General features: G+C 37.8%; 2 protein-coding genes across 2 annotated transcripts; one reads left to right on the forward strand and one right to left on the reverse strand.

Moving 5' to 3' along the window:
• The first annotated feature begins 443 nt into the window (after positions 1–443).
• LOC140953847 (somatostatin receptor type 4-like) lies at positions 444–2498 on the forward strand. The gene is made up of 3 exons (XM_073403226.1): positions 444–675; positions 1221–1531; positions 1984–2498. Exons 1-3 carry the CDS (start codon positions 444–446, stop codon positions 2410–2412), a joined length of 972 nt encoding a protein of 323 aa, XP_073259327.1. The 3' UTR covers positions 2413–2498.
• An 11730-nt stretch (positions 2499–14228) lies between these two features.
• On the reverse strand, positions 14229–17637 carry LOC140953848 (mu-type opioid receptor-like). Its single transcript, XM_073403227.1, has 3 exons — positions 17594–17637; positions 16318–16498; positions 14229–15082 (listed from the first exon to the last, which is right to left on the reverse strand). Exons 2-3 carry the CDS (start codon positions 16490–16492, stop codon positions 14229–14231), a joined length of 1029 nt encoding a protein of 342 aa, XP_073259328.1. The 5' UTR covers positions 16493–16498; positions 17594–17637.
• Positions 17638–23170: the final 5533 nt, after the last annotated feature.

A 23170-nucleotide genomic window follows, 5' to 3' on the forward strand; every position in this document is an offset into this window, starting at 1 on the left:
TCGAAACAATGCAGCCGTTAATTTAAAGTCTTTTCCTGGGTAATACAAATATTGAAGCAGGTGATAATGTTTCGTATCAAAAGGGAATGATATAATTCTGTACCGCAGACATATTCTTAATTTGGCCTTTTCACAAACCAACAATTTTTCATTATTCATACAATTTGTCTCAACACGTCAATTTGTTATTTTCCGGTCACAGGATACAAGAAGGCTTATTGAATTTTGAATTTGAATACAAATGATTAGACTTAACAACAGTTATTTTCATTTGAGCCCTTACAAAGAAAACCAGGTCTCATTAAGCGAAAGTCGATCATATCGGGACTCGAGATCGATTGCTTTGCTAATCGCGTGGTTCTAAACAGATTTTCTGCAGAGCCTCATGAGATCTTTGTTGTTGTTCACTGCACTTTGCAAGGTTTAGCAAACACTCAGCGATAATGTTCAACGCCTCACAGTCGTTCAACTTTTCTTACGCAGCCTCTCCAGCACAAAGAAGTAACTCTGCTCACTGCGCCTATCTTACACTGAGAATTATATTTGGTATCATTGCTTGGTTTGCTGTATTTGGAAACTGTTTAGTTTGCCTGGTTATTTTGAAGAAACGTAATAACTTGAGAAATTCCTACAACTTGATGATTCTGGCTCTTGCAATCGTGGATACACTAACAGGTACATACTAATCCGTTTGGTTTGTGGTAATTCTTTTTCAGCCATCACCGATGCGGATGCTTGAGTCCTAAAATGTGGTTTTGATAATACACTCGGAATCTGAGGGTGAATGGAAACTGATCGTAGTTGCAACATATCGCCATCGATAGCTATCGAACAACAATATACAGCAAAATAGAATATTAGAGCTCTGTAAATATTGTGACAAGAGTAAACTCAGATTATCTTAAAATTCCTTACCCTGTTCTGCCAGCCCCTCATCTAGGAATGTTATTGCCATATAAAGGAAAAATATTATTGTCCACAAATCTAGAACGGGAAAAAAACGCTACCTATCTTCGTTCTACTGTTCATTCCCATTTAGTTTTCCTTTTTTTCTTAATAAAATGATTCCTTGATTTGTTTTAATTTTTTAATTTAGATTTAGTTGTCTAAAATGCGATTGCTAAAACGTATACTACGAAAATCTCTCAGTTCAACTCCGCGACAAACAAAAAAAGAAAAGACAGAAAGCTTAAACAGTCGTTCAACTCTTCTCCTTTAAGGTATATGCCTGGCGATCACTCCTTCGTTTATTATCGGTGAGAACAATTTTCCAATTACAAGTGGTCTCCAAGGAGAGTTCTTCTGCCGTTTCGTCAGCTCTCACTATTTCGTTTTCACATTGGGCAAGATATCCGTGGCTTTAGTGATGTGTTTGGCCGTGGATCGCTGGTTTGCGATTAATCGCCCATTGAGGTACCAAACAGTTTTCAAGAGAAGAATTGTCATTCGCAATGTTATGTTGGTGGTGTTAACGTGCTGCATCATGAATTCGAGAGCGGTTTTTGAAAAACGTCCCGTTTCGAAAGATAACGTAAGTATGATATCTATATTATGTACAATGCGTTATTGTGTCCTTTGCTATATCAAAGAACGACTGTGTAATATTTGTTCTAGGAATCGTTACGTTAATCATGACATGTAAATAACGTAAGCGAATTCAACAAGGGGTTGGATTTGCACAAACGTAATCTGGGTTTTCAATAAGGAGCGTGAAGGGAACGACAACCGATCGACATTGCATACAATGCAGTAAGACAATTTGCAAATCATGAATTTATTCCCACCAAGAAGGCCACGAAATTTGGTTTGGCACTTTTTACAGGTAACCGCTTTGTCAATGTAACCCTAATTTATCGACAGGTTGGTAAATTTCCACCACTAGCCACCTCCACATATACAAAAAAGCTCAAAAATTGTTTTTTTTAAAATAGTTTTTACTATAAGACAAAACTTCACACGTGACGTTTTATCCTTGACCTCTAGGTCACAACCTGTAAGTGGATGTCCTTAACAAAAGGCAAACTGGCTGCCCAAGTTTACGTCATCATACACGTGACTGTCACATTCTTTATTCCTCTATCGATTTCTTGGGTAACATTCCTGCAACTTTGGCTATTGCTGAGGAAATCATCTTTTCACAACGATAGACAAAATCGTTCCAGATCCCTTATCTATCCATTGCGCATGTGTGCGCTGACCGCGTTATTCCTTGGGATTTGCTGGACACCTAATCAGTTTTACTTCCTTTTGTCAAAGTTTGACGTCACGCAGCTAGACACACCACTTCATCACATGACAGTTGTTCTAAGCATGTTCAACTCGTGTTTGAATCCGTGGATTTATGGTGAACCAACAAGAAGTATGGAAAGGAGTTTAGGAAAATTATTTTTTTTTGGAAAAGGAATCAGATAGAGCAATCGGAAACGGATATTCTTGGAATAACTCTAGAAAACGCCAAGTCAAGGGATGGTGGAAGGATAAATCCCAGTGTGGTACCAGTCAACGAGGATTGAAAAAAATTAGATTATCATTATCTTAGATTTTAATTAGAAGTCATACAATGTGGATGAACAGATGCTTGATACACTAGTGAAAAAGTTGTGCTGAGAATTACACCTTCATTACCTTCATTTACCTTAATCCACCCTCATCTACCTATTAGCCTTTTCTGCCTTCATCTTTTTCTATTAGCCTTCATTTACTTTCATCTACATCCATTAGCATTCTTTTACCTTGATCCACCCTCATATACCTCCAAGTTTCATCCACCCTCACCTATGAAGATATCGGTCACGCACGCGCACACATAATAAGCAGGAAAAAAGAGCATTGTTCACGAGAACAGTTTTGCTGATCCTTTTTTTGGATTCCAAATCGAACAGTAAAAAAGGAAACCCATAAAATCAAGGTTGGGATTTCTAAATGAAATCCACCTCGAGTAAAGAAATTTTCGGATTTCGGGCACGGAAATCTGGATTTCAAAACCTTAGTTTTAATTTTTCAATCGAACACACCCTTGTATATTATTGTGTTGGGGGAAAAGGAAAGGAAAACAACTTAAACTATAAAAGATAGAAGAGGAGGGAACCTATAGAATATGGTGGTGGTAGGAATATTTAAAACAAACGAGGAGGAGTGAAATAATTGATTTGTAGTGGAGCAGGAAGAGGGAGGAGAAAGTAGCAGTTGTGTTTCGTGCTGGAAAGAGGTAGACCTAGAAGAAATGAGGAGAAAACCTGTCAAACCAGCTAAACCTCTTAAAAAAATTTATCTTGATGAGATTCTCACGCATTTTATTAATGAGATGATGACAAAAACGTTATGACGCCATCGACTTTAATGTATTCCTGTCAAGGTTAATGAGATTCCTGCCGCAAAATTGTTCTTTTGGTGCACGCTATACTACTCACAACAATTGAAAACAGGGAAAAAGATGATGTTGAATTAAATAGGCCCTTTGCAGCTAGCCATTCATGTGGTACAAAACCGCCGTGCTGGAGAGCAAAAGTCGCACTGGGACAAGACAAACAAAGGAAATTACCATTTAAAATTATGTATGTCTTTTGTTTGTTTTGTCCCAGTGCGACTTTTGCTCTCCAGCGTGGCGGTTTTGTACCACGTGAATGGCTGGCTGCAAAGGGCCTATTTCGACACGTTTCTGGGAGTCTGCAAATATTTTGTTAAAAACTTACATCTTGTTATTTAGGGAAAGTTCATTTAATATGACAAGGGGGGGGGGGGGGGGATGGAGATATTGAAACTCGAAGCTTGAAATTTTAGCAGCCCCCCTCGCTAGCGGTTCAATTTTTTAGGAGCCCCCTCCTTGGTAGTCGAAAAAATTTCAGAGCCCCCCCTCCCCCCCCCCCCTCCTCCTTCAATTCCTTTGCTCCCCTGAAAAAAGATCGCTAGACTGTATTAAATATATTTACCGTTATTGTCTTCAATGGTTTATACTATGACAAACTTGAGATACAGTTGTGATACAATTTTCTAAAGCATTTTTGGGATGAACAAGAGTGTAATAATTACTGAGACTACATTTGTTATATCTGTAAACCACGTGATATAGCTGACTTGCACAGGTCATTAAATTGTTGAGTTGAAAACCATCCGATCTGTATGATGATGTCATGTGTTGGTTTTGAAGTATACAAATTTTCGGAGCCCCCCCTCCTAGCGCAACAATTTTTTCAGAGCCCCCCCTTCGGGTGTCTAAAAATTTTCGGAGCCCCCCCGCCTCAATATCTTCATCCCCCCCCCTTGTCATATTAAATGAACTTTCCCTTACAATGAAAACAAAAATTCCTCGTTTCATTTTCGCTGGAAAATTAATCCAATGAGAGCGAATTTCGCATCATATTTTTTGCATCTCACTTTTCCGACGGTGTAATTTATACGGTTATACGTTAATTTGCCAATATTTGCTGAGAATCACTATGGAAAGTAATTGATAGCTTTATTTATACTTCAACAATTTTTTTGCCCACTTTTGCCCGAATTAGGTAGACATGAAATCAGGAATAAATTTTAGGCTGACATTTCTAAGCTTTTCTAAATGGTGATACTCAACACTCACGCAATCTCAAAACGTCACCAGAATGTAACCTATAGAGCCTTGTACCTTAAGACTCGTAATCAGTTGCATTATTATTATTATTATTATTATTATTATTATTATTATTATTATTATTATTTTTATTATTATTGTTATTATTATTTTATCAGTCTTCCGAGAAGATATTACAGCCATTTGTCTTCTGCTTTTAAATATCGTCATCGCCGCACCTAGCATTTCATTCTACGTGATGGTACTTGATGGAGTGGAAACTATCAGAACTATATTCCTTTTTTCAATTTTTTTCCAATAGCTTCGTTAAAATTCCTTGCGTTGATTGGTTCAATTATATTAACTGGCAGTCTCCCAGATAAATCCCCGCTCCAAATGCTAAACTATCAGAACAGAAAGAAATTATCGTATTGACCAGTTCAAAAGACCACATAAAATTCTTATAGAAAGGAAAGATAGGCTGCGAAATACCCTGAACTGTAACCCAATTTCCAATTAAAAAGTGAAGAAGACGGATAAAAGTCTCGGTAAGTAGTTGATATTTAAGAACAGATAAATAATGGATCCCGAGAACACGACCTTAAATGGATTTAACACTTGCAAAATTAATGCACACTACGCCAGGTGACAAGTCGCTGCACTTATTGTACTTGATGAAATGGAAACTGTCAGAGCTATTCCCTTTTTCAAGTTGTTTCCAATAGCTTCGTTAAAATCCATTGCGTTGATTGGTTCCATGATATTAATTCTTTTAATTGGTTGTCTCCCAGATAAATTCCCGCTCCAAATGCTAAAGTATCAGAACAGCAAGAAATTATTGTATTGACCAGTTCAAAAGACCACATGAGTTCTTACAGAAAGGAAAGATAGGCTGCGAAATGCCCAGCTGTAACCCAATTTCCAATTAAAAAGCGAAGAAGACGTATAAAAGTCGGGTAAGTAGTTGATATTTAAGAACAGATAAATATTGCATCCCGAGAACACGAGCTTGAATGGATTCAACACTTTCAAAATTAATGCACAAACGCCAGGTGACAAATCAGTATAGAATCTCGTGAAAACCCCTGATTTAGAAAATGGATTAAACACTTGCAATTACGTTGGGGCTATAAACTTCTAAAAAAACTGAAAGCAACATACACATGATGAAAATAAACTGTTAAAAGTATTCAGTTAACTTTTGAATGAAACTGCTTCATGAGATTTTGAGAATAACTGGGCTGAAATTTTTTTGATTTCCAATTCCAATAAACGGGAAAATTTCAACAAGGGAGGAAATAGCAGCATGAAACCAGTTTGCACTCTTTGTGTTGATAATTATAGCATCAGAAAAATGTCTAATATTGAAACAGTTTTGCAACAAATCCCGGTGGCCTTTATTTAGTTTGAAAACCGGATGTTTGTTGAGGTAAGGTTTGTTTGGTTTTAAAAAAGAAATCCCTACAAACAAATAATTGTAAAAAATTGTTTTAAACAATCTTGTTTAACCGTCTAGATTCGTCTGACATAAACATCTGCTGTGGCGTTTATTTGAGGATTATTAAAAAAACTTTGTACAATTTTGTATCTACAACTGATCCAGACAACTACGATTCTATATCTCCAAACGTCCGAGGCACCCAACGACGGTTTCCATCTGAATGCATTGAAAAGTCTTTTTAGGCTATTCCGCGTACTTTTAGATCTCTGGAAATGCTTTCTAGCGGCGCTATAAAATTTGTATCTGTTCGGTCATCCAAGGGAACTTGAGGCTTTTCGAAATTACAAGGGCTTCAGTGTTATTTTTCCGAAAATTGTTAATGCAGTTCAACGTTTAACGGAAATGAAAATTTTTCTCATTCCTCCCTCCATCACATTTTAAATCGGAAAATTTAGGTTACTTTCCTTTTTCTACGGAAATTATCCTAACATAAGGAGTAAAATATGAAAAATTAATTCAGAAAATCGTAGGGAATTTTTTACAAAAGCTTCCAAAATTTGTAGCTGAATGGAACGCCCATCTAGAAATTTTTAGCTGTATTCAAGCAATGAAAAATTCTAGGCAATATTTGCTTCTCCGAACAGACATCTTTTACAGAAAACGGTCCTTGGGTGCATGCTCCTGAAAAATGTGACATATTGGACGTTAAACGTCTTTATGTTTTACACAATATTTACGATATTTCCTATCTACTTTGCTAATATTTCTTTCAACCTTTATTATCCTCTTGTCAGATAATGTTTTCTGAATAACATTAAGCCATGAAGCTTTTGACGAATTCTTCGGCGAATAACAGAGTTACGGACCCCTCCGTGACTAGCAGCAGTATCGACCTCTCGTGGACCGCTTTAAGAGTTACTTTTGCGCTGATTGCCTCCATGGCGTTATTTGGAAATGCCCTGGTTTGTGTGGTGATCCTTCGAAGTCGTACGATGTTAAAAAATTCGTACAACTTGATGATTCTTGCATTAGCTTTTTCTGACATGTTCACAGGTATGTAACGATAACTTACATGCCAACTTAAACTTGCTGGTTGCCATAACAAAATTAATGGTTTGATAACTTTCATCTGTCAAACTGAGCTTTGAGATGTATTATAAAAAAACCTATCATACGCCTCAGATTTCAAACACTTCCTTTCAAAGTTTTCAAATCCTGACGAAGCACTCGTTTCTCGTATTTGGCACAAGTGCATTACGTACCTATTAGCAGCATAGATGAAACCTTTCAATAATTAAATCATTTTGATTTAATTATTATTTAAGTTAAGTTTAAGTGCCCTATAGGTTGTTGATGATAATGTTTCAAATTCTTGCGAATCAAGAAAATCCGCGAATGATATTTTTACCATCTCCACAGGAATCATACTTGTCATTACGCCGGCATTTATCATCGGGGACGAGAACTTTCCTGTTCCGGGAAATTTGGCCGGAGAAATCTACTGCCATATAATCAGCTCCCACTTTTTTGTCTTCACGTTTGGCAAGATATCTGTTGCCATAGTGATGCTATTAGCAATTGATCGATGGTATGCAATCACGAGATCAACCAAGTACAAAAGGTCTTTCAAGCGACCAAGAGTCGTTCTTTACATCACAAGCGTATCCTTGTTTTGTTGTGCTTTGAACTGGCAAGCGCTCGTCGAGAAAAAGCTGGTTAAGAAGGAAGAGATACCATCGTGTATGTGGATTACACTGATCAAAAGCAAGTCTATTACACAAGTTTTTACCGTCATTTATGTCATGTTCACATTTTTCATCTCATTGTTCATATCCTTGATCACTTTCTTCCATTTATGGCGTGCCATGAACAGATCACGTTATCGTTTTCGTAAGAGCAACCAAGCAAATTCTTTTAAGAGCCTCTTGCGCATGTGCGCTATAACAGGTTTGTTCTTGGCAATTTGCTGGATCCCAAATCAGTTTGTTTACTTGCTATCTAAATTTAACATCACGAAGTTAGACACGCCGCTACATCATGCTACTGTCGTCTTAGCGATGTTCAATACCTGCTTAAATCCTTGGATATATGGAGCTACAAACCGCAATTACAGGAAAAAAATCAAACAAGTTTTATGCCTCTGGCAGAAAATGCAGGTCCGACCTGAAGATATAGAAATTACAGCAAAAAAGACGGGCACCCGAAATAGCCAGGAGGCGAAAATAACTAATCGGGAAAAACACCCGAAGAGTAAAAAACCGATGAAGTCTGTGCAAGTTATACAAGAATGTTAATTATTTTCAAGATGGAACTCAGCAAAGGCATCTCGACGGATACAAAACATTCACCAAGAAAGAGATTTTAGGAATAGGTGTGAGGGATCATAACAGTGAACCAAAACCAATATTATGACGACAGTAGTTTAACTGCACATGCCATTCCTCCACCAACTATTTTTTGAAAGATGGTGATATGGAAATATTACAGTCGGTACAAGGTTAGGGCTGTAATGGACAAAGTTTGAGGCTTGTTTAAAGCTTTAGTTAACCGGCGGGATGGTAAACAGACTAGTTGGATGAAATTTGGTCAAAATTTTCCCTCGTATACTGTTAAAACTTATATTGATTAACAAAACCAGTTAGTCCCATATGTGCTTAAAACGTCTAATTGCTACACATTTTGATTCATTGTAGCAGTCTGATCTGCACTTAGGGGCCCACCATTTAACTCTTGAAGGGGGGGGGGTTGGGTGATTTTGAAAAAAAATTTCTGCAAGCGCTTGTCGGAAGAAAAAAATTGCATGCAGCACAAATGTAATAGAAAGCTTATGGGGAAAAAAGGGAAAAAAATACCATTACAAGCCGCAGGCTCGATTTTCGGGGGATTGCGACGTTCAGCGTCGCAATCTTCGCATATTTCTGAAGGGCGAGGCGCCAAGTCTATTGTTTTGAACCAAGGGTTATATTACATCAAGAGACCCTGAGCCTATCTTAAAGCTGTCAACAATGTTCGTTTTATTGAGCAATCTTTCATCTTCGACACTTAATCCAGTTTATCTTAAGTGGACACCCAACCTAGTTGCTATTCACGTGCACTGTCGAAAGCATAATATCAAATAGCCTTCAAAAATTCTGCATTGGAACTTCACTCTTCGCCTTTAATTTTAGCCGACCCACTCAATAAACAATAGATAAGAACAATATTACCGAGAAATAATTACAACTGAGAACTTGATGAATAAACAATGAAAACAACAACTCAATTATCTCTCAGGGATATCACCCGCCAAAGCGGATACCCGCGAGGTTTGTTCGGTTTCAACATAGACGGAGGAAATTTTTACATCGCTAGTATAAATCTGGCCTAATTGTCACATTTGATCGAAGAGAGATATTTACGCAAAAAAAACTATCACAGTTCACAAATGATTTAGACATTATCTTAATATTTTACCTTAAACTGTCGAAATTAAAGTATTGCCGCCCGCAGACAAAACTAGCTTTTTTCCGGTTTCCGGTGTACATCAAACACAGGCATCACGCTGAATATTATCCAGACTGAGAGGAGTAGATCAGAAAAAAAAATCACAATTACTAAATTTCGCTTTGGAAACCAACACCACTTGTCGTAAGATTGGGCGCATCGCATAAGAGCTAAAGACTTAAGAGGGAGAGAAAATAATAATCCACTGAATTATATACACTAACAAAAACAAAATATGAACAAAAACAACAACTCTGTAACGACTAGCTAAAACACGATCGATTCAAGCTGTGACTTACTTTATACTTTATCACAGCTTCTTAGGAATCAGCGCGCTGCCTGTAAGCCATTAGGAAGAGGAGAGAAAAATCTACCGAATTATACAAACTAAAGCAATGTAAAAAAGCTGCATTTACTAGCTAAAACACGATCGATTTTAGCTATGTACTATTCACTTTAAGAAATCTCCCTTCACCTCTTAAACTTGGGCGCGCCGCCTGTAAGCCAAAAGGGAGAGGAGAGAATAATCTACTGATTTACCAAACTAACACAGCGTATAAAAACTGCAATTGACTAGGTAGTAAAACATGATCGACTCAAACTACGAATGTTTCAATTTAAAAAAATCTCTCTTCACCTCTTAAACTTGGGCGCGCCGCCTGGAAGCCAAGAGGGAGAGGAAAGAGTAACCAAACTAACACAGCGTATGAAAACTGCAATTGGCTAGCTAGTAAAACATGGTCTATTCAGGCTAAGAGTTTTTTACAGTTGAAAAAAATCTCTCTTCGCCTCTTAAACTTTGGCGCGCCGCCTGTAAGCTAAGAGGGAGAGGAGAGAAAAAATTACTGAATTATGCAAACTAACAACGCATGAAAACTGCAATTGGGTAGCTAGCTAAAACATGACGATTCAATCTACGAGTTTTTTTACCTTAAAAAATCTCTCTTCGCCTCTTAAACTTGGGCGTGCCGCCTGTAAGCCAAGAGGGAGAGGAGAGAATAATCCACTGAATTATCCAAACTAACATAGCGCATGAAAACTGCAATTGGCTAGGTAGTAAAACATGATCGATTCAAGCTACGAGTTTTTTACCCTTGAAAAAAATCTCTCTTCACCTCTTAAACTTGGGCGCGCCGCCTGTAAGCTAAGAAGGAGAGGAGAGAAAAATCTACTGAATTATCCAAACTAACACAGCGTATAAAAACTGCAATAGGCTAGATAGTAAAACATGATCGATTCAAGCTACAAGTTTTTTACCCAGAAAAAAGTCTCTCTTCACCTCTTAAACTTGGGCGCGCCGCCTGTAAGCTAAGAGGGAGAGGAGAGAATAATCTACTGAATTATCCGAACTAACACAGCATATAAAAACTGCAATAGGCTAGCTAGTAAAACATGATCGACTAAAGCTACGAGTGTTTCAATTTAAATAAATCTCTCTTCACCTCTTAAACTTGGGCGTGCCGCCTGGAAGCCAAGAGGGAAAGGAGCGAGTAACCAAACTTACACAGCGTAAGAAAACTGCAATTGGCTAGCTAGTAAAACATGGTCTATTCAGGCTACGAGCTTTTTGCCCTTGAAAAAAATCTCTCTTCATCTCTTAAACTTGGGCGCGCCGCCTGTAAGCTAAGAGGGAGAGGAGAGAAAAATTTGCTGAATTATCTAAACTAACACAGCGCATGAAAACTGCAATTGGCTAGCTAGCTAAAACATGACGATTCAGTCTACGAGTTTTTTACCATAAAAAATCTCTCTTCACCTCTTAAACTTGGGCGTGCCGCCTGTAAGCTAAGAGGGAGAGGAGAGAATAATCCACTGAATTATCCAAACTAACATAGCTCATGAAAACTGCAATTGGCTAGATAGTAAAACATGACGATTCAAGCTACGAGTTTTTTACCCTTGAAAAAAATCTCTCTTCACCTCTTAAACTTGGGCGCGCCGCCTGTAAGCTAAGAGGGAGAGGAGAGAATAATCCACTGAATTATCCAAACTAACCTAGCGCATGAAAACTGCAATTGGCTAGATAGTAAAACATGATCGATTCAAGCTACAAGTTTTTTACCCTAGAAAAAAATCTCTCTTCACCTCTTAAACTTGGGCGTGCCGCCTGTAAGCTAAGAGGGAGAGGAGAGAATAATCTACTGAATTATCTGAACTAACACAGCATATAAAAACTGCAATAGGCTAGCTAGTAAAACATGATCGACTAAAGCTACGAGTGTTTCAATTTAAATAAATCTCTCTTCACCTCTTAAACTTGGGCGTGCCGCCTGGAAGCCAAGAGGGAGAGGAGCGAGTAACCAAACTAACACAGCGTAAGAAAACTGCAATTGGCTAGCTAGTAAAACATGGTCTATTCAGGCTACGAGCTTTTTGCCCTTGAAAAAAATCTCTCTTCACCTCTTAAACTTGGGCGCGCCGCCTGTAAGCTAAGAGGGAGAGGAGAGAAAAATTTGCTGAATTATCTAAACTAACACAGCGCATGAAAACTGCAATTGGCTAGCTAGATAAAACATGACGATTCAATCTACAAGTTTTTTACCTTAAAAAATCTCTCTTCACCTCTTAAACTTGGGCGCGCCGCCTGTAAGCTAAGAGGGAGAGGAGAGAAAAATTTACTAGATTATCCAAACTAACATAGCTCATGAAAACTGCAATTGGCTAGATAGTGAAACATGATCGATTCAAGCTACGAGTTTTTTCCCTTGAAAAAAATCTCTCTTCACCTCTTAAACTTGGGCGCGCCGCCTGTAAGCTAAGAGGGAGAGGAGAGAATAACCTACTGAATTATCCAAACTAACACAGGATATGAAAATTGCAATTGGCTAGCTAAAACACGATCGATTTAAGGATCCGAGTTCTTTTTACTTAAAAAATCTCTCTTCACAAAATGCGTTCCTATAATCCATTCCTCGAAATTTGGATCTGTAAATCACTTTCGGTGAAAATTTAACATCATGCAGAAAATACTAAACGAGCTGGGCCCAGCGTGACATAAATTGAAGGAAACCATCACATTCACGGACAAAAGAATATCGCCTTTAGCTATTCAGATCCAGGAGGCACTTTGGAGAAGACTAAACAACCTAAAACTCTTATTTAGCCGCAAAGGAAGAGATTTACGTTTCAAAAGAGGTCGAAGAAAGTGCTCTTGCATCAGAGGACAAATCATGCCGACCAGAAACAATAACCGCAGAAAATCAATATGCGTGTCATGACCTCTCAGTATGAAACAAGCGGCAAAATTCACATTTACTCATTCAAAGAGTAGAACCCAGAATATAATATACCCGCCAGAGAAAACAATTTTTGGAACAAGCAGCATTTTGGCACGAGGTAAAAGTCGTGTGTTGCCTACCAGCCCCCTTTTTACACTCTGTTAGATGGTTCGAGCATTTTGGCGGGATCACGGCTCTTTTGGCGCGTGTTGTAAATGCCCTTTGAATTATAATATTTGTGCGTTATTGTATAGTGATCGAGGATATACACAATACCAAAGGCAAGTAAATATTTTCCTCAGTTTTCCTCAGTGTCGTCAAACCGGCTTCACCGATGTGCTCGAACTCCGCATGCGAGAGCCATAACAAGCTGCTCCTCTACCTTTTAAATAATAAAGGTCTCTCTTACCTTATATCGGCGAACACAGTTTCTGTCCTTCGGACATAAAGCGAAATAACATCCAGAACTCTTCACGTTGAACTTTTGAAACCGTTTCGGGGACAATATGTAACTTACCAGGTAACGTAGCGAATAATTATTATTTTGGAGGGTTCGAATTCGACCTTCATAAAGCGCTAGATTTTGCCTTTCGCTTAAGAAACGAAAAAAATATTTCTTTTTTTTCCAAGACTTGCACCAAGACCCTTTTTTAACACAAACCATGAATTCAAGTATTTTCATTAAGTGATTTTGACGAGAACCATAGCTGAGTTAAAATATCTCGCTCCGATGGTATAAATTCGGCGCGCAGAAGACAAGCTCTGATATCTGACGCAAATTTGTGTCCTGTCCTAAAATGAGTTTATTGACAGATGAACTGACAGAAAGCGATTAATGTGCACACCTGAGGTACGCAAGGAAATGTGTCAAGACTAACGCCTTGTAGTTACTTGAGTCCAGTTTGTGGGTATCTCCATGGAAATTAAGGATCCCTGGTGCGTGCACGAAAATCGACCTTGCGGCTCGTAATGTGCCCACCAGATTGCTAGCAAAAAAATTCTTGATGACCAGAAATCACCCACCCCACCCCTCAAGAGTTAAATAGTCGGCCCCTTACCTTGAAATGTTTCATTAGAAAAACAATTCAAACTTGAAATTCCTGTTTTAGACTATTTATTAATTGGAGATTTTTAATACGTAAGAAACAAATATTCAGGGCTTATTAGACACCTTTAAACAACTTAAAACATTGGTTGTTAACCAAGCAGGAAAAGGTTCTTGAATAGCAATATTTCCCTCTCCCTCACCTATGAAAATACAGCTGGTATCAACAGGAATGTACAAAATACCTATGGCATTTGTTAACTCGTAAGTTACGCCCATCACTAATAATAGTCGTAAAGAACCTCATTTAAGAATCGTTGTACCAACAATTTTATGAGAGTATCAAAATTTAAAATCCTGTATAAAGTATTCAATTAAACATTTGGAACAAGCAAATAATTGTTTTAAATATAAATATAGAATAAATAGATTTACAAAATGGCAACATCCACCAGCTTAAGGCTGTGTGATGCTGGCTGCAGAATTGTTAAACGTCTATTCCAACATTTCCACCCCCTCCTCTCCCATGGTTTGAGTCTTGATAAACTTTACACAGACAACAGAATCAGTCACGTTGGTCTTTTCAGCCAATGAGGTCTTGCCTCTCTTTCGCAACCCTCTGCAATCTGGCAGCATTTTGCTTGCTTTTTGTCGGTAAAATTTATTACTTAAGAGAAATATGCATGGGTTTAAGCATGAGTTAAACATACAGAGAATAACAGTTGCTCGGTGCCACCCCGTGTTCAACTCTACCAGGTTGAATTTGAAAAGTAAATAAAACAGTTGATTGGGAAACCAACAGAACACCATCGCAAATGATGTTATTGCCGCCATATGGGTCACTCGTGTTATGACCAGGTGACTTCGACGAGTTGTTGAAAGAACAGATGAATCTCTCATGAAATGATAAAGGCGTGAAAATGTCACCAATAATATTAATGCAGGAGTGAAAAACTTAAAGCAGATCTCTACGACTCCTATAGTAACCCTTGATTCATTCCCTGCTATTCCGCGCAAGACGCATCGTTGCGTCTCATTTTTGCTGTGTAACAGAAATTTTGTTTCCAGAAGGTGAGTGCTGTTTGCAGCAAAAGAACTCAACCAGATGATTACAAGATATTTTTGCACTCTGTGAGGCCTAAATGTTGTTTTGTATCTCAAGGGACGAAAGACAGCAAACCAACGCTCCACGGCGAGTAGCGTTACAGTGTATAGCGAGACGATTCCAAAGGTGAAGACAAGAAATTGGTTTGCGATAATATAACAAAAAACAGCAGAGCCAATGTTCTGACCAGTTAATTTGGGCTGCTCTCCGATGATGTAAACTGGAGTTAAAAAGAGAAAAAAGCCTAAAAGAAATAGTTAAAATCAATAATTAATGCTTTGATAACGATAAAGAATAGTTCGTTTGAAAGAAAAAGAAAGAAAACGTCGGACACCAGACTTTAGACATCTGATATCAGACATCGGACTTCGGACATCAAATATCGGACATCTTACGTCAAAAAGCAAACATCAAACATCGGACATCAGATATCGGACACGGGGAATAGAATCGGTCAACAGACATCAGACATCAGATATCAACCATCAGACATCACAGATCGCACATCAAACATCAGACATCAGACATCAGACATCAGACCTCGGACGTCAGACATCGGACATCTCCGCTTCGTGGCTCAGTAAAAGACAACCACTAGCCATCGACACCGAGGTGGAAAATTGTTCTAGCCGGTACTGACTAAAGATGTGAGATAATTGGGCACAAAAATGATGGTTTTTAACCCATTTACCGCTCCCAACAATTACAATTTTGGCGCACAAATGACCGAACAACCGTCGCATTTTCTTGCCGACCAATAAAACTTTTGACGGCATTTTTTTTGCAGTCTTGCGGGAAAATTTCTTCAAATGGAAGCGTGCCTCACGAGAACCAAGTAGTGCCTCGCCCAAATAGTAGAGCTTGCTCGCAGGCTACCTCCTTCTTATTGTCGAGAGCAGCCTCTTTATTTATTTGTGAAATCTTGTTGTTTGTTACGGTAGCAAACCGGGAAGCCATTTTGGTCATAACTTGTTTCGCGTCGCTCGCTCGTAGGAGCTGGAGGTAAATCAATGGATAGCACTGGATATCCCGAGTTTGAGCGCGAAAAACACTACTGATCCACTGTTTTAGTATATACTAAATGAATTTAGCCCTATTTGTATATTTGCCTGATGTTTGCCTAATTATAAAAAAGTCATGATGATGATAATGATGATGGTAATGATGTGATCTCTAGTGCTGATTTCTGATGTCTGATGTCTGTTCTCCGATATTTGTTGTTTTATATCAAAATTCTTAAGAAGATGAATTTGTTTGGTTTTAGGGGAAATTTCGCATTCATCATTTGTCAAATTGTTTATTCAAGTGTAGAAAACGTGAGAATGTAAGTGGCCTTAATGATATTAGATTTTTTGTAACCTAGATCTCTAAATGTTTATAGCCTTCGTCACTTATTTATCAATTACCAAATTAAACGAATATTACTCCGCACATAAAATATAAGTATTCATAAAGCAACTGAAAAGAATATAAAGTCACCTGTCATCATATCAGTAAACGCCAAGTTCAAGAGTACCACGTGATATGCGTTTTTCATCAGTTTTCTGTAACGTACGATAAGAACGATAAAAAATAGATTTCCCGCGAAGGACAAGATGGCTACAGCTGCAAAAAGCAGTCTTTGGCTCAGCTCTCTATTGTAAACCATGTGCATTACTTCCTACGACAAAAAACAAATAACACTGTTTTATACTACTACATGAGCGATTTCTGCAATTTGATTGGCTTAGAGCAGTGGTATTTCAGCGTAATTTGAAATACCTACATGTGAAAATTACAAACCTTTTACGGGTAGTAGTATAAGCAAATAACTGATAATTAATTAGTGATATTTGGCATAAATACCACAAGTGATATTTCAAAATTGTTATACGTAATTTCACGAGCCATCAGGCGTGTGAAATTTGAGACAATTTTGAAATATCGCGAGTGGTATTTATGCCAAATATCACGTACAAATCATGCTATTACCTATGCAAATTTTACCCAGAGCATCAGGCAAAAACTGCATTTACTTGAAATTTTTCCACCATCCGACAATCTTCTAACATTGTAAAAATCCAAGATGGCGGCCATTTTGAAATCATGATGTAAACGTCTGTTAAATTTCTTAGGCCTCTTTTATAAGATTTTATCCATAGTCAAGCACTGGTCGGGCGAAAAATGAAGAAGGAAATTTTAAAGAAAACTTTCAGCGCTAACCTTCAAAATGTATGAATCTTTGCATTCTTTGTCAATTTATACGGTATTTTGGTAGTTTCAGGACAAAAAAGAGAAATCTGGTATACTCGCTATATCCCCTTAGCCCCCCCCCCCCCCCCCCCCGCCCCCCAATACCGGGCCTGAGTATTGACAGGTGATATTTCACTCAGGGCCAAATTCTATCTTTTAGCCGTCCATATGGGACCTCTTTGGGAGAAATTATGTTGAGAAATTTTTAGATCTGACAATTTGACAAGTACTAATTTGAAACCGTTTCTAAAAATTTTAATTCTGCCCACCATTGGGAGTCAAAGGGCTCAGTCGGTAGAGCGCTTGAGTACAGAGCGGCAGGTCGTGGGATCGATTCCCGGGGCCGGACCAATACCCAGGGTCTTAAAATAACTGAGAAATGAAGGTACTCCCTTTGCACTGCAAGCGGCTGGAACTTTGCGTGGCTTTGATGACCATGTAAAATGGCGGTCCCGTCTCCAGTAGGAGACGAAACAAAATAGCGTCCTCAGTTAGCATTCGTGCTAAATACATTGACACTCACATAAAGTGCCTTTTTTTCACTTACAGTTTGCCATGACCAAAAGTAAGAAAGAAGTTCCCAGCACGAGGTCCGAAAGTCTCGAAAATAAATTGATTAAAAGTAGACACAAAATATGAGGCAATAAACGGGACATTTCGGTATCCGGAGAAAACTCAAAATTGAAATTAAATGATGTTGAACCAATCAAACCCGACAACCTCAGGGCAAAATAAACATTGTGATTAATTGCATTTTTATCAGTTCCGAAAGAGGAAATAACAGCTATGGTAAAATACTGTTGAACGTGACTAACAGCGAGCGAGAAGATTATTTTTAAAAGGTTTATCAAATACCAAGCACGCATCGTAATATTAGGTAATATAACATGAATAATAATTATTATATAGTTGTTATCCTGTAAATTAAAACATCTACCCCAATTTGAATAAAATCAAAACCTACCGTACTGTTTTATTTCTTTGAAAATGAATTATTAGTTTAAAACATTATATATATAGAGTTCCGACATCAGTGTTCAGTTAAAAGTATATGCGCCTTATAAAACATGGAGAATACTCCATTAAAGACGACATACTGTTGCGAAACTGAGTAACTCAGTGTTTGAAATAGATTTTTTTCATTGTTTGCTATTAAATCTAAGCGCAAACAGAAAATACAAACGCTTTAAACTAAATCATACTCTTTTTAATGGATCGGAAACATACAATAACATGATATCACTGAAAACTGGTCCCCTACAATTTATAAAAGAATACGATCTTGGTGCTTTTGCAAAATGACAATCACCGAACCTTTTGAAGCGTCGGCAATCATTATCGAATATTAAACAAGTTATTTTTACAGTTTAATTACACCTGTCATTTTGATCCGGCGTTAAAAAAACCTTATTCGCCCTGTATCTTCTCTCGTGAAAATCCTCAATTTTCCGTTACCACCTCTTATATTACCTTACATTAAAAAGCAAAAATCTGGTTTATGAATTCCAAGGGTTTCTATAACAGCTACCCTATGCGGAAATTTCTCTTGCGTAAACGAATAATCAGTTTCGACAGTGCGCGCGGGAACGTCGTTCAATTAAGTGAGGGTCATGAAAGCTGGGGTTCATCACCAAGCAAAAGTTATGATATTATTAGATTAGGGCCTCCCATTTCCAAGGAGTAAACAGATCAAGGCGCTGTACGTGCTTTGTTTTTGTCATGATTGCAATAATAAAAAATTGCGCCAAGTTGACATTGAGCCGTCAACATGATGTCACTTTCCCCTTGATCAATTGCAACATATCAAATCTACGGCAATCATGCAACGTTTCAAGTCATAGCAATCCTTAGGTTTTTAATTAGGGGATCGCAAGTTGTGAAAAGATCAAAAAAAACTTTTTACTTATTAAAAAGTGTCTACTCTCCCATTTCTGTATAATTGTAAGGCAAGATCGGCCGGTTTGTTGCTAATCCTTGGATTTTAGTGGATTATTAAGCCAAATAAGAAGTGCATCCAAGTTAAGAGCTAACAATGTTCAATTCAGGTAGTTTTAATCAAAATACAAATCAATAACAGAAAACTTAAAGACTTATTTTAACATAAGGGATCAAGTAACGGGTACCCTTAGTTTTGTTAAATTTGTGCAAGCCGATTTAAATCGTGTTTAACTAAAAACACCTTTTAATCCCTGGTATGACTGTTGAATTCTGTTAAGCCTTTATCCAGTGTAGTCATTCAACGTGAAACCAGTCAAAAGGTAGCATTATGTATCGCGGATCTAGCCTTTCTTTCTGGGCCCTTCCAAAAAATGGTAACGCCTTCGGATCGAAAGTCCAAGTCTCTTTGAATTAAAGTTATGAAACTTTTCGAATTCTTAGTAACGCAATTTTAGTTTAAAGACTGTCCAAATCTATGTATCATAAAGCATGGTTCTTAAAGACGCTATCAATATTTTCTATAAAATTACCTACCTTAAACCCAAATCAAACTGTGGATTCTGATTTGTATGTGGTAGCAGTTCACACATTTTCTTTCGTAACGAGTCCAGCACAAACGAAGCGTTTACCATACCAAAGAAACCTATGTTAGAAAGCAGGATTTTTAGTTCTTTAAAGTATCTCAACTCTATTTCCGAAAATCGTCCAAAAACTGAATTTCTGATCAAAGGAAAGAAAAGAATACATTAAAAAACGTCAATGCCATGTAGTAAATTATTCTCGATTTCATTTCATGTGACATTGAAGGAAATTGAGACAAGAAATGTTTACTTTCTTGAACAAAACATCTTTGGCAGCTGAATAGGCAAATCAGGCTCAGCTACAAAAAACATCACAGCTAATGAACTATGCTTCTTTTCAATTTTTAGTTTAATAAACGTTATTTTTAATACAAATCAGTCTTAGCCTCATTTTATCCAGTAAGTCATCCACGTTTTCTGTGATATAATTGAAAGATTGTAACATTCTTTTAAGTAGAGCTCCTTTACAAGCTTAAAGGGTTGACCCTCATAACAAACCCAACTGCTGCCTTTAGCAGGATGAAACAACAAACTTTGAAAGATATGATTGGCATTTACACAATAAAAGAGAACAAATATTATCTCTTTAAGTCGTTTTTTCAAAACAAGATCAATATAAAGATTTGTACTCGATTACTCGGCTTGTTTGAAATTACATTCGAAACTTCAATCTTTTTTGCTTGTAACATCTTATAGCTTAACTTCGTTCGGACAATGACGTGTCCAGAATAAATTGCACAAACGAAATACTGCAGCAAAGAATCTCCTGGATAACGAGACATCCTTTCGTGTCCACCGTTTTTAGTGAATTTACCCAATATTCTGTTTTTTAGGTTCATACATAAGATGTCAGGATATGTTGCCTGACTAAACAAGCTACTCTCAGTGAAAGGTTTGAACCCAGGAGTCATTTTTTACGTAGGCTGAATTTAACTTCCTCGTGAAAATAGTCCTAAATAGGACTGTTGTTGACAGTGACTGACGTGTCGACAAGCTGTGAGGTAGTCATCTTCGAGCTGATTCAAGTCAAAGTGAGTTGTATCACGTCAAGTGGATGGTATTTAACTCTGGTTATTGACCTTGGTCAGTAAGTTGCGATGTTATTGGTCGTTTGTCAATTAAGCCATGGTGTTATTGGCTATGAAGACTCGAAAAGTCATTGGTGCGTTTCGGTCCGTCTATTGTGAGAGTTTAAGAGTCGTTTATTGTTGGTCAGATCGGTCAAATCGCTTAACAGACGGACGACCAATAACACCGAGACTTTTGGAACCGTCGGAAGGTTTTTTAATGTTTTTTGTTGTTGTTGTTGTTTTGTTTTGTTTTTTTTTGGGGGGGGGGGAGAATTTGCTTCTAATCGATTGCTGTAGGCTACGGTATGCAACCGCTAACAGTAAAATAAGTTGAAGCCATTCATGCCAAAAAAAGGTTTAATTGGTCGTCAGAATTGTGGAAAACACTTCCAAAGGCAGCGATGATCTTTTTAAACATGTCTTGAAAGTTTAATGTGTAGATCACTTACCTACGCGAGCACATTCTTGAAAAACTAAAGTGTCGTTAAAATTCAAGATGGCGGCCATCTTGATCGCCGTTATGTATGCATAGAAACTAGTGGCGGAGTCTCGAAATGTCAGCTGCTTTCTCAGGCTCGAAGAAAGAGGCGCTTAATGGAGAACACATGAAGTCACGATTTTTTTTCGGGTCATATTACATCATCGCTCCAGTTCCCATTGTCCTATTGTGGTAATGTTGTCGCAATTACCTTAGGCGCGTCCTCTCCCGATCCGGTCGCAGAAAAAGATGTTTACATTTCACTGCTTATTTAAAGTTTCATCGTTTGGTCCAGTGGAAAAGATGGACTTACACAAGCATCACGTGTGGAAAAATCACGTGTGTCCTGAGAGGATGATAGAGCGGTTTTCATTTGAGTGTCGAAAAGTAATTGGTTTTGCACTTTCTACACGATGCGATTGGCTTAAAAGATTCGCGCCACCTTTTCATCCAATCAGAAGTAAAACCAAAGCCAATTGTGACGCGCTCGCATGCATTTTCCCGCGCTTTGCGTCAGCCACATGTAATTACTTCGAGTTTTGATTGGTTCAATGTATTGTCTGTGTCCTATGTGATTGGCCAGAGTAATTACTTTGGTTTTGGTTTTACGACACTCAAACGAAAACCACTCTATCAAGGACAGAAAGAAAACTTCAACCCCAGCTTCAAAAAATTTACACTGTTTACGTTTTCTGTTGTTGTTATTATTCGTTTTGTCCGCTTAGCCTGCTGTGCTGAAGAAAATAATAGGCAATAGTAGGTGAAAAAGATTGAGCAAGAAAACTAAGTTACGCATAGAACACAAACGCAAACTGGAACAGTTAGAGTTAGTCCCTCTGTTCTCCCGCAAGTCCTAGTCACTCGCACAACTAGATCTAACAGCAAGCGTAATGTCACTCACTTTATTTCAAGGAAATGTAATACTGTCACTTTTCAAAGATCCTCTTAATAGAACCACCAGAATCTGGAACATGCTAGCAAATGATCTTCAACTTTCATGCAACCTTTAGATCAGCCAATTCAAATCCATCATGTACAAGTGTTACGTGGATGCCGTAGAACGTAACTACGACCCAGAGAACCCACGATCCTAGAAAACCATCTGTCCGTCATGTAACATTTCACTTAACGTGTTTGGTCGTCTCCGTTGTTGTTTGTAATTGTCGCATGAAGTTTTACTGTTTCTTACATATCTTTTAAGCTCTGGGACCACTGTAATTGGCTCACCGCTGTTGTGGCACGCTGCCTATTAAGCATCAGTATTTATTATTCATTGTTCAGTAACAGGCGAAGCTAATAAAAAAGAATAAAATAAATAAAAAACACAGGCAAAAGCTCAAACCCCTAAAAAGATCATCTACTTCAGGTGTCATTGTCGCATATCATGGTAGAAAAACCGGCGGAAAGTTAAACAATAGATCTAACGTTCTGCAAGAAAGAATACAGAATATTTTTCATAACTTCAAAAAGATAGAGACGAGTTTAGATACGGCTGAATTCCTGTCTATTTACTGTTTTTTTTTTGTTTTGGTTTGTATTGGTTTGTTGATTGAGTCAAAACTGTGCGTTTTGTTTTGGTCGTGGCTACATGGTCTAATTTTCGATCGATAGCCTTGAAAAGTCACGCAGAAAGTTTTATTTGAAGTTTTGAAAGGAGGAGCTTTATTTTACAACCTTTCAAGAAAAAAGAAATAGAAAAAAGGAAACTTTAGACCTAAAATTTTGAAGTCGAAATTTCCAGATCCTTAGCCATATACCTGTTTCCAGTCCTTGCGATAATATAGTAAGCCGAATTCCTAAGTAGTAAAAACACAAAATTTGCAAGGTTTTTTGTCGTCAATGTGGATTATGATCAGTTTGAAATGGTAAACTTTTCAGACCTCTAAAAAGTATGAGCGAAATTGATGATTTATATTTCTATTTATTTTCCTTCTGCAGGTTTAAAAAAAACATTCCTGTTTTTGTTGATCCAACCAATGCCACTGGCGTTCAAAAAATTCACATGACCCGTGACCAATAGAAATACGACAGCT

Source organism: Porites lutea, chromosome 12 (assembly GCF_958299795.1).
Source record: "Porites lutea chromosome 12, jaPorLute2.1, whole genome shotgun sequence".
In the NCBI taxonomy this organism is placed as follows: Eukaryota; Metazoa; Cnidaria; class Anthozoa; order Scleractinia; family Poritidae; genus Porites; species Porites lutea.